The 18,775-nt window shown below is 36.8% G+C and overlaps 1 protein-coding gene across 2 annotated transcripts; it reads left to right on the top strand.

Annotated features, from left to right (window-relative positions):
* The first annotated feature begins 1,910 nt into the window (after positions 1-1,910).
* On the top strand, positions 1,911-17,245 carry LOC127422667 (calcium-binding protein 39). Of its 2 annotated transcripts, XM_051666446.1 has the most exons (10): positions 1,918-2,068; positions 6,820-6,892; positions 8,279-8,441; positions 8,537-8,701; positions 9,965-10,083; positions 10,668-10,836; positions 10,968-11,027; positions 11,342-11,407; positions 12,023-12,166; positions 14,096-17,245. In XM_051666446.1, the coding sequence occupies exons 3-10, from the start codon at positions 8,328-8,330 to the stop codon at positions 14,282-14,284; spliced, it is 1,026 nt and encodes a 341-aa protein (XP_051522406.1). In that variant the 5' UTR covers positions 1,918-2,068; positions 6,820-6,892; positions 8,279-8,327; the 3' UTR covers positions 14,285-17,245. The 2 variants fall into 2 exon arrangements, with proteins under 2 accessions (XP_051522405.1, XP_051522406.1); XM_051666445.1 differs by lacking the exon at positions 6,820-6,892 and having other exon boundaries at positions 1,911-2,068.
* The last annotated feature ends 1,530 nt before the right edge of the window (positions 17,246-18,775 follow it).

Raw genomic sequence — 18,775 nt, forward strand, 5'->3', positions numbered from 1 at the left:
ATCATATTGCATTTTTATCTATTTATTTATATTTTATTTCAGTTTTATTTGATTTGATTTTTGATTTGATTTACTTTCTGCTGTAGTAACAGTTATTGTTACCACCCTACAATAATAAGATAGTAAATTAATATGGCATCTCCTTCAAACAGTAAAAGAAACTTTCAAAATGTTGGGGGAAATAATCTTTTATTGTGAATAATCTGATGCTTTTGTTAAAGGTGCACTCGGTAACTTTGTCTTTGTGTGATCTTGGATTTACACTGAAAACTAGTGGCTTGGATGCAGCATTATTTAATATCAGTAGTTTTCAGTTTCAGATGTCATTGTAGAAATGTAGTATTCACAGTCATCCATGAATATTTAATCAATGAGTTAAAGTGTCCAATAACAGGATTGCTACTGAAATTAAGGGAGTAGTATTCAGCTGGTCATGTGATTCTAACATGGACGCCCCCATGTGCGGACCCTCTCCATGTAGAATAAAACAGCTTTTATAAGGTTTCTGATATGACTGGAGTCTTCATTTTAATGTGAGTGGTCATGATTTCCTACATATATTGCAAAATTACATTTCATGTCTTTAGGAGTTAAACTTTTTTAATGAGGAAAAAATTACTGAGTGCACCTTTAACATTTATACATAAACGTGGAGTCTTAAAAACACCACCCCAACTACATGTTTTTAAAAATGGAGCTGTCCCTGTGTTTTGATGCGGTAAAAGACTGAAAAGTCCCCAAGCCAAAAATTTATAATTTTCTACTAAGTAAATTTGGATTTGGTATAGTAGAACCCCAAGAACTTTTTATGTTATTGTTTTTGTTTTTCTTTACCTCTTGTGTTATTTAATTTCTACGCTTATATACAAGTTGGTATACTGTATTCTCAGTCTGTATGGACAAATATTTTTGTAATAATTTGCCTTGTTGTATGTTGGCAGAATCTAATTAAATTAAAGGAGTAATATGTAACATTGACATCAAGGCATTTAAAATGAGTACTGCAGTCCAAATTCAAAATATTGGAGAGAGTTGTCTCCCCCGCCCCCTCCTCCCCAGACTCGAAGCTAATGCGGGTTGCTAGGTTGAGGGCACGCAACAGGAACAAGCAAACTGACAAAGGCAAATGACGAGCCTTACACTGTAAGTTGATCAGCTAATGTATACGTTTGCAATGTTTTTATTGTTTGCAAATGATACACCAGCTCATGTAGATTTTTTATTACTCTGTCAGTGTTAGCTAGATGTATTGCTGGCTTCCATGGCTGCAGCGCACTGTGTTTGCCCGCTAACTTGTTTCAAATCTGGCAACCTGGGGTGTCGAAATACTATTGGGAAATGGGCAGTGGGCGGGACAACACAGGCCAAAACACAAACAGAAATTCCGTCCGGAACAGACATTTCAAAATAGAATATACTGGCTGTAGCATTGTTTTCGGAGAAGACAGTATTTCAACTTAGCATGTTTCCTATATCTTTGATAACATATTATGATAATTGTATGTGTTATGATAATTTGTACAATAAATATATTACATATTGCACCTTTAATCAAAGGAAAAAGAAGAAGCTTTCAGAATTATTCTGCCATTTTTATTATTATTATTATTATTATTATTATTATTATTATTATTATTATTATTTAATTATTTATTTATTATTTTTTTTATGCAGTGGTGGCTGATACTGAATACAAGCCTACGAATCAGACGGAAACCACGGTCACCACAGTAAACATCTGATACAACAAACTTAATGTCTCATTTTAAAAGGATGTACGTTAAAATATAAAGTTTCCGTTAAAAAGTAATGTAAAATATTTTTGCCTCATGACCTCACCCACTGTTGGGGACTTTTATTTTGAAAACACACTCGCTGTCGGTTTGCGGAAGTTCTCGCTGGTTTTCGTGTTGTGGTGACTGTAGCCTGAATACACACAACCACACACACATATACACGCTCACACGGTTGTCCGCACAAAACAATCTAGTAAATAACACACCAAACTATAATATCCCAGGATTTACACCGCTATTCACCAGACAAGACCGAAGGAGATCCAAATAAGGTGTGATGTTGTTTATTTCCTTGTGCTGTCTTTTGTTGTTTACAACTAAATGTTCTATCGTGCATACAGAGGCCTAACAGAGCAGTCATACAAAACCACAAATGCATCATTCAAATACGCAGACAGTCTGTGGTTAGATATATCAAATGTGCATTTAGACTGCATATCTTGTGTGGTTGGAAAGTGTCCACTGAAAGATTTGAGGTCTGGCTGATTTATATCATCACACTGGGCCTTTCGTTGTGCAAAAGAGAAAGAATCTGCTTTAAACTTTGTGAGCAACAGCATTTTTGAACACGTTTCAACTTTTCAAGGAAAACTTTTGGCCATTATATAATGATGATGTTCCAAATGCTGCCTTGGTTGGCTAGGTTTTGAGACAGCCAAAGTAAAGTACAGAAACGGAGCATTTCTCTCAGATTGTTGTTCAAACTCAACTTTATGGCTGTATACAGTATATCACACTTATAGGCATGGGCTGTAGGCGAAACCAGAAACATAACTAGAAATTAGATCTTAGCACATTTGCATAATGTACATGCACCATCCATGAACCATTTGATTGATTCAGTATTAGTCTGCTCAACTGCAGTTGCTGGAATTGTATTGGCTAGTATTCTTTATGTTGGAAAGCTGTCTAATTATTGTTTAGAAAGTATGATTTAGGAATTGCATTGTTGCTGTTTTGGTACATTGTCTGCATTGTCTTCTTTACACTATGTGTTGAATAATGAAGATAGTTTCAGTTAGGGCACAAGCATGCATGCTACCGCTTCCTATCTGCCCTTTTCTGGATTTTGGCCAACGTGCCATTACGCGCACCTTCCTCTTGCACAGTAGAAACTGAGATGTTTCAATGCTGTGTGCACTGATATTAGGAAATACCAGTATATGTCAGAAAGGCTGAGATCATCAGCATCCAGCGATAAGTGTTCATGCTTCTAAACGATTTCAGCATATTTTTTAATTCATTTTTGAGTTGGCTATGTAGAGTGCGAAATGAAAATGTTTTAGTCTTTTTTTCATCTATCTATTTATCTTTCTATTGTTCACAGAGCTGCCTCTACATCGGCCATGGAAAAACTCGTACCAGTTCACATGCTTTGGAACAAGTCAAAACAATATGTTGCAATGTTATTCAAATTTGTAACAATTAGCCTACTATTAGAAAAACGTATTCCAATGTTGCATTAGCGCGGCTGATCAGAATGACGCATAACTGACCACATGCAACCATTGCAGCTCTAGAGACATTCAAATTTAGACATCCCTTTGCATGTAACTCAGCAGGCCAGGCAGCTGACTTGGTGAGCCGTGGCATCTGTTTGGGTTCAGATTTACTTTAGGGGCAGACATAGAGAGCGTGGTCACCAGGTCAAGGATTTGGCCACCTTGCTCGAAGCTGTGTGGAGATTAACCGGCTGGTCGTATGGCGCTGTGACGCACGGATCCCAAGAAGTGCTACATGGACTGTTCAAGGCATATTTGACGTATGCAGCTGTAGATACAGAGACTCCTAAAAGTATTAAGACTGGAGATAGACTGATATGGATTTTACAGATTAATCAGTGCCGATAGTTGCTTTTTAGAACTGTCGGTTATCTGCAAAAATATACGCTGATAGTTGCCGATAGTTTTATATTTATTCCACTGTGGCCGATGCTGATGAATTGTACTGTTAGAACGGCTTGGTTCTGCAGTGTAAGAGCGGCCTGTGATAGTGAAATCAACAATCACTGACACCTCATGGGGATTTGCTGTATCTAAATTTTCCAACTTTGACAATATTCATCCACATTATTATCCTCAATTCAATGCATTTCTGGTTGTTTTGATTAGATAAGTGGTGAAAAAGTGAGGGCATGCAAAGAAAATGTAACTATATGGAATCTTGCCCCGTCAGCACATACATTGTGTATATGCACATAAATAAATTCATATCTTGTTAACAATAATAAAAAAAAAAAACCTTATTCCTCATTTAACCTCATCTGATACATTTGTGCTCAAAAGTTTGCATACCCTTGGAGAATTGGTAATATATGTACCATTTTTAAAGAAATCATGAGTGAGCAGATAAAACACATTTCTTTTATTTCTTATGGGATTCATATTCAGCTGTAGGTTGTAACAGAATGGCACAATCATAAAACAAAACATGGCAACAAAGAAAAAAATGAAATGACCCCTGTTCAAAAGTCTGCATACCCTTAGTTCTTAATACTGTGTATTGCCCCTTTAGCATCAATGACAGTGTGCAGTCTTTTGTAATAGTTGTCTATGAGGCCCCAAATTCTTGCAGGTGGTATAGCTGCCCATTTGTCTTGGCAAAATGCCTCCAGGTCATGCAAAGTCTTTGGTCGTCTTGCATGAACCACACGTTTGAGATCTCCCCAGAGTGGCTCGATGATATTGAGGTCAGGAGACTGTGATGGCCACTCCAGAACCTTCACCTTTTTCTGCTGTAACCACTGGAGGGTCAACTTGGCCTTGTGCTTAGGGTCATTGTCGTGCTGGAAAGTCCAAGAGCGTCCCATGCGCAGCTTTCGTGCAGAAGAATGCAAATTGTCTGCCAGTATTTTCTGATAACATGCTGCATTCATCTTGCCATCAATTTTCACAAGATTCCCTATGCCTTTAGAGCTCACACACACCCAAAACATCAGTGAGCCACCACCATGCTTCACAGTGGGGATGGTATTCTTTTCATTATAGGCCTTGTTGACCCATCTCCAAACAAAGCGCTTATGGTTGTGACCATAAAGCTCTATTTTGGTCTTGTCACTCCAAATTACAGTGTGCCAGGAGCTGTGAGGCATGTCAAGGTGTTGTCATTTATGGCATTGACACAGTAAAGGCTTCTTTCTGGCAACTCGACCATGCAGCTAATTTTTGTTCAAGTATCATCGTATTGTGCTCCTTGAAACAACCACACCGTCTTTTTCCAGAGCAGCCTGTATTTCTTCTGAGGTTACCTGTGGGTTTTTCTTTGTATCCCGAACAATTCTTCTGGCAGTTGTGGCTGAAATCTTTCTTGGTCTACCTGACCGTGGCTTGGTCTCGAGAGATCCCCGAATTTTCCACTTCTTAATAAGTGATTGAACAGTACTGACTGGCATTTTCAAGGCTTTGGATATCTTTTTATATCCTTTTCCATCTTTATAAAGTTCCATTACCTTGTTACGCAGGTCTTTTAACAGTTCTTTTCTGCTCCTCATGGCTCAGTATCTAACCTGCTCAGTGCATTCACGTGAGAGCTAACAAACTCATTGACTGTTTATACACAGACACTAATTGCAATTTAAAAAGCCACAGGTGTGGGAAATTAACCTTTAATTGCCATTTAAACCTGTGTGTGTCACCTTGTGTGTCTGTAACAAGGCCAAACATTCAAGGGTATGTAAACTTTTGATCAGGGCCATTTGGGTGATTTCTGTTATCATTATGATTTAAAAAGGAGTAAAACAACTATGTGATAATAAATGGCTTCATATGATCACTGTCCTTAAATAAAATACAGTTTTTTTGCATGATCAGTCATATTTTCAAAATCAATGCCAAAATTTCACAATTTCTGCCAGGGTATGCAAACTTTTGAGCACAACTGTGTGTGTGTATGTATATATATATATATATATATATGTATGTATTATATAGAAAATTTGGTAGATTCTTGGCTACATATAGAGCATTATAATGGATCAAAGTCTACGTCATTTCAAAATAAGAGTCCCTGGCATATTTCGGGCTTCTTTATAGTTAAAAGTCCCTGTTATACACCAAATCTTTTTTCTGGTTACACAATAAACTGTCTTTACTGTCTGGGATTTTATTCATTTTGTGCTCTTGTAGCCTCTATCTCTCCCAGCTTAATATGCTCGGACAACTACTATTGCATATATTCCACCAAAAAGTGTAAAAAAATAAATAAATAAAAACCCACATCAAAACATTGCTTTGTTTGTTTGAGCATCCCGACCAGCCCACATTAAAAATGTCCCCACCACTTTTTATAAAAAACTGAGGCCCATGGACGGGAATACCTGTTTTCTGAATAATTGCAAACAGAGGGAGTGCTGGGAAAACCTGTTTGAAACCTATATAATTACTAGTGGCACAAAAACGACACAAAGTACTTAAAAAGGTTTAAATTGCATTGCATTAGATAACAATATATCAAACCATGTGACATTCACACATTTAACTGTCAATTAAGTGTCCAAATACTATTTTGGTCACACATATAACTGTTATTCTCTGTGCTGTCTTCTCATGCATTAAGCATTGCGGTGCTCAGTTCATTCAGTGTTCAGATAGATATTCTGAGGGGTTATTATGAAAGAGCCAGAAGCAATTATGGGTAATTTATCTTTAGGTCATCTGACTGTTTTACTGCCGTGTTGCTGGAGGACTTGGATTTATTGTTTGTGTTTCATTTAATTGTATGCTCTGATCTTAATGGAGGAAGTCAGCACACAGCTTTATTCATTAAAGAGGTCTTTGCTGCATGTTTCCTGTTTTCCAAGTTGAAACATGGTGAAATTCTCCTTTGCATTTGTGGTTTGTTTGACTCACCTGTGTGTGTGCATTTGAAAAATAGTGAAAATTCTGTAATCGTTTACTCACCCTCATGTTGTTCCAAACCCGTGTTACTTTCGTTCGTCTTGTAGAATGACAGCCTCAGGTGGTGTTAACTTTTATGTTTTCTTTTTTTTTTTTTTCCCATGCTTTGGCAATGAATGGTGACCAAGGCTGTCATTCTACCTAACTAATTCTTTTGTGTTCCACAAGAAGAAAGTCATGCAAGTTTGAGACAATATGAGGGTGAGTAAATGTTTTTTTATTTTTAGGTGAACTGTCCCTTTAATCCCTTTTCGTTTTTGTAAAGCGACATTGAGCTTGGGAAAGGCGCTATATAAAATAAAACTTTGTCTTATCCTACTTTAATTGTCAACCTTTACTCTAAATGTAGAGGTTTCTAGAATGCAGTGTTTGACTTTATCAACTGATCTATTTCCTTCTTCCTTTTTTTAGTTTGTGTCTTGAATTCTAATGAATTCAAAGTTGCCCTGAAATTCAGAGCTATGTTATTTGCAATTAGCACTAGGGCTGGTAAAAGTATTGTTTTTCCGATGCATCGTGATCTTCGATTGAACAATCTCGGTATCGATTCTTAAATCCCAAGATCGATCTTTCACTCTATGTGGCAACCATCTATAATTCAAGTGAATCACTCGTATGTGCAACCAAATCTCACGCTACATGACTAAAAATGTCTATGATAAGCCACTGCTGGTAAATATTCAGATTTTACTCACCAGTGATCGAGTAGTAAAGTGAAGAAGGTCCTTTTTATTGCGCATTGAGAGTAAAAGTTTGGTTTAACTCATTCTGTGGGTCCAAAGACGAGATCCAAGGATCCACAAAAAAAAACTTTTAATTCTAATCACACATGGATGCGCTAAAGAAACCAGATACCTCTTCTCTCGTTATATGTGCTTACTTGCTGATGCCGCTAGTCTTAAAGAGACAGTAGCGATTAAACATATCTTCTACATATCAATGTAAATTCTTGAAAATAGTACAAATTATGCAAATAAACAATAAAAATGTAACAAAAATATATATTCAACATAATATAAGCAATTTCAAGACATTAATTGATGGAATAGACTCAATTAAAAAAAAAATCAAAAGCTAAAATGTGACCAATTTGATGAAAAACTAATGATTTGTCAAATTAATATTTTCGAATTGTACCTAGAAGTGTTTCCTAGAAGGTTCCTTTAAAATTAATAGCATTAGCTGAGAAAGAATTTCTTTTATATGTAAGCAAAATGGACATTGAAATGTATCCATATGAATCGAAATCGATTTAATCGAAATCAAATCAGGAAATCTGTATCAATACCCAGCACTAATTAACACCGATATTTTCTTTGTTACCTAATTTGTCATCTTGAGCAGTTCTTTCTTGTTTGTGGGTTCTTTTGTTCATGCTTTCGTTTATTCATTTTCTCGTTTTTTTCTTTTGGTATGTGACGTCAGTGTGATATACACTCTTCTTTTGTCTATCGTTTGTTTGTTTTTGTCTTAAAAAATTTTCTGTTACATTAAAGGTATGAGTTTTTTATTTGTTCGATCTTTGGTCTGAACTTTCTCAGTCGTTTCCTCTCACTTATTTTGACAAATCCTCTGTTTCGTGTTTAGTTTCACAGGTGGGCTTTCTACTAACTGGTTGCCGTGGTAACGTGTTGCCATGCCGTTCCCTTTCGGTAAGTCTCACAAGTGTCCAGCGGACATTGTGAAGAACCTGAAGGACAACATGACCATTCTGGAGAAACAGGACATCTCGGATAAGAAGGCTGAGAAGGTACTGTGCAGATGTGTCTGGGATTATGCTGTAAAATGTTTCCATCGATTAAATGGTTTATGAAAGACATTAATGAGAGTTGTGTTTGTTTGTAGGCCTCTGAGGAGGTTTCCAAATCTCTGCTGGCGATGAAGGATATTCTTTACGGCACTAATGAGAAGGAGCCGCAGACAGAGGCCGTGGCTCAGCTCGCTCAAGAGCTCTACAATAGCGGTCTGCTCAGCACACTCATCGCAGACCTGCAGCTTATTGACTTTGAGGTGATTATATGTAGTCAGTAGACTAGACCTGAAATCCCACAACAATATACACATCACAGAGACAAGAAATGAATGACAGGACTGTCCTTGTTGAGACATCTAAAGTCTAATCGAAGTCTTTGAATAATTTCTGACATATCCACTCATTCAGTTTTATCTACCCCAGGGCTGAGCAACCTTAGGGGCCATTCAGACCGAACTTGTGTATTGTGCTAAAAAAAAGCTAGACAAAGTAGAAAGAATAGAACAGAACATGGGTGTCTCTAGACACGTTTTTACAAGTTGATGTTATTTTTAATTTGACACAGCATCCTGCTTGAGATGCTGAAATACAAGGAGGCACATTGCAACGTTCAATGAAAAACAATTAAAAAAATATAGCTGCAAGCAGCAACTATTGAGGTTCAAGCGGCAGAGGGCCTTTAAGTACGTTACAAGATCTTAAGCATTATACAAATAGCCTGTTAGCACCTAAAATAGAGATATTCAGCAACATTAGGTAAATTAACATCGAGATGTAGACTTTTTTTACATTCCTGACTATTATAGCGCCAGCTATTGTCTGATATTCTGCAAATACTTCGTCAGAATCACATGTCGCATATGTGTACCAAATTTCATGAAAATCGGTTGTGTCGTTTAGGAGTTATAGGCTTTTGTGCCACGCCCATATTTATTTAACCACCCTGTTATAGCCTTCCAAATACAGTTTAATTTTTTATTTTATTTTTTATAATTATTGATTTTGGAAGTCCAAAGAATTTTACTGCTCTGGTTTTGTCAAAAAAAAAAAACAATATCTAGTTCACAAAATTAAGTTTAAGTAATTTCAAATATTTAACTTGAATTGATTGACACCAAATGTTCAGAATGAGGAGATTTATCATATGATATGAATGTGCCTGTGTGAAACTATTTACACGCATGAAAGTACATGTAAAATTTCAAGAAAACCGGACCAACCATAGTTAGAGTTGTATCCTTTTAAGAAAAAGTGGCCACACCCACTTCTTACGTTTTGGCATGCCGTTGAATCGTTCAACACGTTGAAATTATTATTGAATAATAATTGATTCCAGAGATCGGGCGAACGGCCTCGGACTAGTTTGCAAAAGTAAATTTAGCAAATACAAATCTAACATGGTGGGAAAATTTTAATTACAAATGAAATAGTATCCAAATTCCATCTTACTAAACATCTATGTGCCTGTATTTTAATATACTAAAATCCTCAGTAACGTATCTGTCATTCATTTTGTTTAGGGCAAGAAAGATGTGGCGCAAATCTTTAACAATATTCTGAGACGTCAGATCGGCACACGGACACCCACTGTGGAATACCTGTGTACTCAACAGAACATACTGTTCATGCTGCTTAAAGGGTGAGACACACAAACGTGTTCACAGTGACATTTAATTAATCTGAAGACATTAATTTTATTTTTACTTCACACTTGTTTGATATTTTTGATTAACTTACTATCTCAAAGATATGGGTGTCAGTTTAGTTAGATTTGCTCTTATTTTATTCCTCATTTCCTGAGGCTCGTGCTTAGATCAAATCTTAAACTAAGGCCACGTCCACACAAATTCATTTTAATTTGAAAATGCATTGATAAAGTTACGTTTATGCCTTGAATCCACACTGGAATGGATTTTTCTTCCACCGTAAACTGAGACTTTTGAAAATTCTCTCCATAACCACATACTTTTGAAAATCTTTTATGGTAGGAAACCGAAAACTGACTTTTCAAAATGAAAACGTGTTAGTGTGAACATGGCCTAAGAGATCAAAGAGTTTCCTTTGGTGACAAATATATCTGATCCCAGATCAGTACTTACTCTTAAGATATCTTGTGAGTCAGCATTAATGATAGGTACTTCTAATCCTACATCAGTTCTATCAGATTTAAATGGCATTTGTTTTCCGATATTGAGGCCTCCTCCTCTAAATGTGCCCTTATAGATACGAGTCTCCTGATATCGCTCTGAACTGTGGAATAATGCTGAGGGAATGTATTCGGCACGAGCCGCTGGCCAAGATTACCCTCTGCTCTGAGCAGCTCTACGATTTCTTTAGATATGTGGAGATGTCCACCTTCGACATCGCCTCGGATGCATTCGCCACTTTTAAAGTTAGTATATATATATAAACGTACAAGCCTTGTGAGATTGTTTTGTCTCTGTGGCATCTTTGATCATTGAGACTTCAAATGTGCTGTATAATTATTTTGTTTGACACAATTTTTTTTTGACTTTCTTCCAGGATTTGTTGACAAGACACAAACTGCTTAGTGCTGAGTTTCTGGAGCAGCACTATGATAGAGTGAGTCACTGGGCTCTTCTGTCATTGATTCGGTTTCCATCATTGTCTGTTGTCATGTCCTCAGTTTTCTGTCATTTTTTTCTGCAGTCGGTTCCTCTCTGAACTCATTCTTTTGTTTATTATTGTTTTGACTTTGAAAGTCAATGCATTATGAAAAAATCTTTACAAAGTAACTGAAAGTAGTTGGAATGTATTCTAAGCAGCCTGCAGAGTGTGGTAATCTCATTGCTTTTCACAAATACAGACAATTCATTCTCAAACTACTGCATATTTATTTACCCCTTGACTCTCTCCTCTCTTCTTTTGGTCTTTAGTTCTTCAGTGAATATGAGAAACTTCTTCACTCAGAAAACTACGTCACTAAGAGGCAGTCACTGAAGGTGAGCAACGGGCTGATTTGTGTGATATTGCGTGCGGTTGATTGTGCTTATTTAGGTGGCTATTTGTGGTATGATTCAGTTTTAAATTTACAGCTCTCAAATTTGTTTTAGTAGAAGTTCCACCGCTCTTGGTTACTGTTGCTTGTTTAGACAAGAATGCCCCATTGGGATTAATTAGAGATTCACTTTTCAAGATTTATTTTAAGATTTGGAAAAGAGGATACTGTATGTATCCTGTCTTAGGTCACAATTCTAAGTGCCCTGGCAACAACATTCTACCATGTTTTCAAATAATAATTTCTGTAAAATTATTTTTAAAAATTATCCAAAAATGCAGGACCTACATTAGAAAAGGGTAAAAGGTTGACTCATAATATGGCAGACAGTTGCTGAGGTAGGATTGGTGTGTAACGTTTTTAAGGTGGGGCTTAGCAAAGGATCAATTGTGTATATGTTGAGTTTAACCATTAGATCTGTACTTCTGTTGGTTATTGTTGCTACCCTCAAGTGCACTAGTATTATGTTTTATGTGTTCTGGTTTTCAGTTTGTGTCACTAGATTGCATGAACCAGACATGATGTATTTTACTTTTTTTTTCTTTTTTTTTTCTTGTAGCTTTTGGGAGAGCTGCTTTTGGACCGGCACAACTTTACTATAATGACGAAGTACATAAGCAAACCAGAGAACATCAAACTCATGATGAATCTACTGAGAGACAAAAGCCGCAACATCCAGTTTGAGGCCTTCCATGTCTTTAAGGTACCAAACCACTAATACATACATTTGTACTAATGCGCTCAGATTCTGTGTTGTATTGTACAGCTGAATTGTTGCTTCCTGTCATTATTTTATCATCTTAAAGGAACAATGAAAATGCTTCTTTTGATTTATTTCTGTGTTGGCGTTTTTTTTTTTTTTACACTGTGGCAGGACATATTGAAAGACTCATCCCTTTTTTTTTTTCTTTTTTTTATAACCAATAGCCTTAAAGGAATAGTTCACTCAAAAATTAAAATTCTCTCATCATTTACTCACCTTCATGCCATCCCAGATGTGTATGACTTTCTTTCTTTTGCAGAACACAAATTAAGATTTTTAGAAGAATATTTCAGCTCTGTAGGTCAGAACAATGCAAGTGAATGGTTGCCAAGATTTTGACACTCCAAAAAGCATGTAAAATCTGCATAAAAGTAATCCATACGACTCCAGTGGTTAAATCCTTATCTTCAGAAGTGATATGATAGGTGTGAGTGAGAAATATATCAATATTTAAGTCCATTTTTACTGTAAATTCTTCTTCCTGCCCAGTAGGGGGCATATGCATGAAGAATGTAAATCACCAAAAACACAAGAAGAAGAATGTGAAAGTGAATGTTAAAGTGGAGATTGACTGAGCAGGGAGAAGAATTCGTAGTAAAAAATAACTTAAATATTGGTCTGCTTCTGAAGACCTTGATTTAACCACTGGAGTCTTATGGATTAATTTTATGCTGTTTTATGTGATTTTTGGAGCTTCAAAATGTTGGCACCCATTTACTTGCATTGTATGGACCAAAAGAGCTGAGATATTTTTCTAAAAATCTTAATTTGTTGTCTTCTGAAGACAGAAAGTCATACACATCCGGGATGGCGTAAGGATGAGTAAATGATGGGAGAATTTTCATTTTTGGGTGAACTATTCCTTTAAGTTTACATAACTGTAATGAACCATGATTTGCTAATAAAAGATTGTACATTTTAAATGGGGACCAACTTTATATTTGCTGTTTTTAACTACTATGTATCAAATGCTTAAGTACAATACTTGTTATGTGAGGGCCTGGGTAGCTCAGCGAGTAAAGACGCTGACTACCACCCTTGGAGTCGTGAGTTCGAATCCAGGGCATGCTGAGTGACTCCAGCCAGGTCTCCTAAGCAACCAAATTGGCCTGGTTGCTACGGAGGCTAAAGTCTGCATGGGGTAACCTCCTCGTGGTCTCTATAATGTGGTTCGCTCTCGGTGGGGCGCATGGTGAGTTGTGCGTGGATGCCACGGAGAATAGTGTGAAGCCTCCACATGCACTGTGTCTCTGTGGTAACGCACTCAACAAGCCACGTGATAAGATGTACGGATTGACTGTCTCAGACGTGGAGGCAACTGAGATTCGTCCTCCGCCACCCGGATTAAGGCAAGTCACTGCGCCACCACGAGGACTTGGAGCGCATTGCGAATTGGGAATTCCAAATTGATTTGACATGATTTGACATTAATTACATCTGTAGTTACATACCCCTAAACCTAACCCTAACTCTACCCCTAAACCTGCCACGGACCTCAACCTCTGTAATAGCAAATGTGAATCTTGTGAGAATTTTGCAGAACAAAATTTAGTTACACAGTAACTACTTTGTATTCTATGTATACTAATGTTAGTACAAAGTAGGTAAAGACACCTAATTTAAAGGGGAACCTTAAATGGATAAATATCTGCTAGAAGTTTATTTTGTCAACTTTTAGAAGCACACTAGCATATAGATGGCCTCAAAGCCAATAGATATGGACTAAAAGACACTTTTTTTTTTTTTTTTTTTTTTCTCTCCCCAACCACCCCACCCCCTTAATATGCAGTATCCTAATTCGAAACTTCTCTTGCTTCACTTTTCTGAGTGGTGTGATCAAATTAGTCCTATCTTTCTCTGTCCATTCAGGTGTTTGTGGCCAATCCGAACAAGAACCAGCCCATTCTCGACATCTTGCTGAAGAACCAGACCAAACTAATCGAGTTTCTAAGCAAGTTTCAGAATGACCGCACCGAGGACGAGCAATTCAGTGACGAGAAGACCTATCTAATTAAACAAATCCGTGACCTCAAGAGGCCAACCCCGCAGGACGCCTGAAAACGATGAAGAATGTAAAATAAATGCATAGGGAACGTCTAGACAACGTTTAGGCAATGTCTGGACAATGTTTGGCTCTCTGGAAAGTTGAGTGGCCACAGCAACGGGCAAGTTTGAACAGATTTGTGTTTAGCAGGAAACATTAAATGCCATTTGAGCTCAGTGGGTGAGAAATATGACGAAGAGGATGAAGAAGGGTCTTGCTTCACTAGACATACAACCTCTCCCCAACAATGTTTTATTCTCATGTTTAATGAAAACGAGCTAAATGAACAGAAAAGACAGAATTAGATGCTGCCGCATTGTTGCACGTAAAGAAGTGGAGGGATTTTGTACCTTGCACAAACATGCGCACTCAAATGTCTCTTTATGCTAATGAGCCCATACGATGCAAATGGAGTTTGGTAATTGGACCGATGAATTCAAGGAAATTGATATGTGAAAAGCACTTAGCATATCCCTTAATCATACACTCGCATCATTTACTCACTCTGCCTACTATGCGAGTTGCAAAGGTTGTATTTGAGGTAAAACTGTGATGCATACAGCATGCTTTGAACATGTTTGTGTGTGTGAGAGGTTAATTATACATACAAGTTGTGTATCCTGGGTGAGGGAGTGGACATGTACATAGGCTTTTTCATCTTCCCTTTTTGTTTTGGCTTTGTAGAATTCTGTGGACATTCACATACAGCTCAGCCTGAAAGGTTTTTTCTTATTGTTATTATTTACTTTGAAAGATGTTTGGAAATGTGTTGACTGTGTAGGTTTGTTGATGGTTAGTGTTGTGACTGTGCTGTGGCAGCTGTTGACCCTGATTTGACACATTCTTTTACTTTAACTCATTTTCTTGTCATTGCTTTGAGAGGGTTTTATGGAAACTAATCTGAAATCGGCTTTCTGTGATTATGACCAAGTTTGTACCCTACTCTAGCTTTCAGTAGCATGACAACAACAGCCTAGTATAACCAGTAGTCCTACTTTGGCGGTATGACAAATTCTGAACAGTCAATTTGACCCTTGTTTAGATACATTAGGAAGATGTGTCCAGGTTGCATTTCAACCTAAAATAAAAAGGAAAAGAATCAGTAAAATGTTGCATGAAGAAAATGAAGCTTATTTTAGGAGCACTGGGATATTTTGCATTTTAAACAATTATTTTCATGGTAATTAAGAACATTTCCCCAGCAAATTCTCATTGCTGTAAGGCATCCAAATGTTTTACTTTGAGTTTTTTGTAATTTTGTAATCCCTTTTTTCTCAGTGCTAATCCTCTTTAGATTCTCATAACTGTAAAATGTTTTTTTTTTTTTTTGCTGTATTGCTATAAAAAAAAAATACTGTAATGCATTAAATAAAATTATTGTAATTAAATTTAAATGCAGTGCAACAAATACTAATTTGAGATATAAATGCTTTATATACAATGTATTGTATACAATTTAAATAATACATTATTCCTATTTTCCTTTGGGTATATTATGCATCATGGATATTAGAATTGGATGGGGGAAATTTGCTTAATTGTCTTGAAAATGATGTCACAATGCAAAAGGTTTTAAAGGTCCAAAATAGGCTTAATTTTGTATGTAATATTTGTATTTATTTTATTTTTTATTTTGAGATGAAATATGACCCTGACATGCTCCTGATGATTTTTGTGAGAAACGTGATGCAAGCTCAGATATTATCCTTCCTTACAATAGGTATTTGTTGGGGTAAAAAAACAAATTCAGAGTGAAATATTAGTAGCAGTTTAAACTGAAATCGTTGTATGTGGCTTACCAGCTCACGCCCATATTAACATCAACTGGTGGCGGCTGGAGGAAACCGCAAATTGAACAGCCACATCCTTTGTGAATGTTTTTATTTAGACTTCTTTTAAGAATTCTGTAAGATAAGTGTTATTGCCTTGTTATTTGCAGTACTGGTGTTAAAACGGTTGTCCGCAGAAAGTTTGTAAAGGAAAGTTCACCTAATAATGAACATTTTGTCATGTGGATCCAAACTTGTGTGACTTTCTTTAGAACACAAAAGGAAGTGTTAGGTAGGATTTACATCCTCAATTACTATTCGACTTCATTATATTTAAAAAGATGCAATGAAAATGATTGGCGAATGAGGCTGTCAATCTGCCTAGCATCTCCTTTTGTGTTCCACAGTCATATGAGTTTGGAACAATATGAGGGTGAGTAAGTAATGACACAATTTTCATTCTTGAGTGAACTTTTCCTTTAAATACCACACAAATTTAAAACTGAAGTGTAAAGCATTACTGCTTTATCTTACATTGTGTCCGGCATTGCTTGCCAGAAACACTTCATAAACTACCATCAGAGAATGCAACTGTAATTCATAAGGATAACTTTTCTTAATTTTAAATACAGAACTTTAGCCCATAAAACTTGTTCTACAGAAAGTTTACAGTCATGTTTTGAGCAACAGGGATTGACATGTCTATTAAAGTATTTGAATTTAGCGAACAAAAAGATAAAAGCAAAAGTAGCATAAAGATGTAAATTTTTTATATCTCTGCATATCTTGTTATATGGTGACTGGCAACGCACCATAATAAGTGATTTAGTCTGCATCTATGATTTAGGCCAGACTAGACTCTCATTGGTTGGCACATGTAACAACAGCCAATCACGGCCCTCTTGTTTGCTTAACATCATAATGGGCCAAGAGCATTAAGAATTCTGAGAATAAGAAAACTTCTCTTGCAAATAAGTGCATGTTTCTATTTTGCAGTCTTATTAGAGTTAACATTGATGTCTGACAGACAGGCTTTGGACCACTTGGCCCTGTTTCTGTTCAGTTAAACAGTCCAGTCTAACCAATGTAGATCCCACCCAAGGAATAAGACTTGGGGGTTTGGGCACAGAAATGGTGGGAATTTCATCTGAAATGTCAATCAGTAGCCAGACTAATAGTTGGAAATAAAGTTTGCAAGACAAGAAATGTTTCCACAGTTGTCTTTTTTTCTGTCTGTCTGTTTATATATCTATGTAAGCTATAATTTTTCTACAGTAACCATAGTTTCACCGTGGTATCTGTAGTAAAACCGTAGTAATCACAAAATTAACCATGGTTACTGCAGCCATGGTCACTAAAATATTACTATAGTAGCATAGTTTCTATGTGGATACTGTAGTATAATCATGGTTAACTGTATCAAAAACATGGTTTTGACAAAAAAAAAAAAAAATTACATGGGTACTACAATGGTAAAACCATGGTTAATTATAAGGAAAACTATATTTCTACTGTATAGATGTTATATGTTTGGAATAAATGCGACATAAACGTGAGCGCGCTCATTCCTTGTGCACTGACTTTAATAGCTTTTTATTTTTTACTATGGTATATATACAGAGGTTATATATATATACAGGTGCATCTCAATAAATTAGAATGTCATGGAAAAGTTCATTTATTTCAGTAATTCAACTCAAATTGTGAAACTTGTGTATTAAATAAATTCAATGCACACAGACTGAAGATTTTAAGTCTTTGGTTCTTTTAATTGTGATGATTTTGACTCACATTTAACAAAAACCCACCAATTCACTATCTCAAAAAATTAGAATACATCATAAGACCAATAAAAAAAACATTTTTAGTGAATTGTTGGCCTTCTGGAAAGTATGTTCATTTACTGTATATGTACTCAATACTTGGTAGGGGCTCCTTTTGCTTTAATTACTGCCTCAATTCGGCGTGGCATGGAGGTGATCAGTTTGTGGCACTGCTGAGGTGGTATGGAAGCCCAGGTTTCTTTGACAGTGGCCTTCAGCTCATCTGCATTTTTTGGTCTCTTGTTTCTCATTTTCCTCTTGACAATACCCCATAGATTCTCTATGGGGTTCAGGTCTGGTGAGTTTGCTGGCCAGTCAAGCACATCGACACCATGGTCATTTAACCAACTTTTGGTGCTTTTGGCAGTGTGGGCAGGTGCCAAATCCTGCTGGAAAATGAAATCAGCATCTTTAAAAAGCTGGTCAGCAGAAGGAAGCATTAAGTGCTCCAAAATTTCTTGGTAAACGGGTGCAGTGACTTTGGTTTTCAAAAAACACAATGGACCAACACCAGTAGATGACATTGCACCCCAAATCATCACAGACTGTGGAAACTTAACACTGGACTTCAAGCAACTTGGGCTATGAGCTTCTCCACCCTTCCTCCAGACTCTAGGACCTTGGTTTCCAAATGAAATACAAAACTTGCTCTCATCTGAAAAGAGGACTTTGGACCATTGGGCAACAGTCCAGTTCTTCTTCTCCTTAGCCCAGGTAAGACGCCTCTGACGTTGTCTGTGGTTCAGGAGTGGCTTAACAAGAGGAATACGACAACTGTAGCCAAATTCCTTGACACGTCTGTGTGTGGTGGCTCTTGATGCCTTGACCCCAGCCTCAGTCCATTCCTTGTGAAGTTCCTTGAATCGATTTTGCTTGACAATCCTCATAAGCTGCGGTTCTCTCGGTTGGTTGT

Source organism: Myxocyprinus asiaticus, chromosome 31 (assembly GCF_019703515.2).
Source record: "Myxocyprinus asiaticus isolate MX2 ecotype Aquarium Trade chromosome 31, UBuf_Myxa_2, whole genome shotgun sequence".
Classification (NCBI taxonomy): Eukaryota; Metazoa; Chordata; class Actinopteri; order Cypriniformes; family Catostomidae; genus Myxocyprinus; species Myxocyprinus asiaticus.

Bases quoted from the DNA above. Each gene is read 5' to 3' on its own strand.
- LOC127422667 (XM_051666445.1), top strand. From the start codon at position 8,328: ATGCCGTTCCCTTTCGGTAAGTCTCACAAGTGTCCAGCGGACATTGTG. The intron at 10,837-10,967 runs GTTAGTATATAT...ACTTTCTTCCAG, and splicing joins ATGCATTCGCCACTTTTAAA to GATTTGTTGACAAGACACAA. The intron at 11,028-11,341 runs GTGAGTCACTGG...TTTGGTCTTTAG, and splicing joins TGGAGCAGCACTATGATAGA to TTCTTCAGTGAATATGAGAA.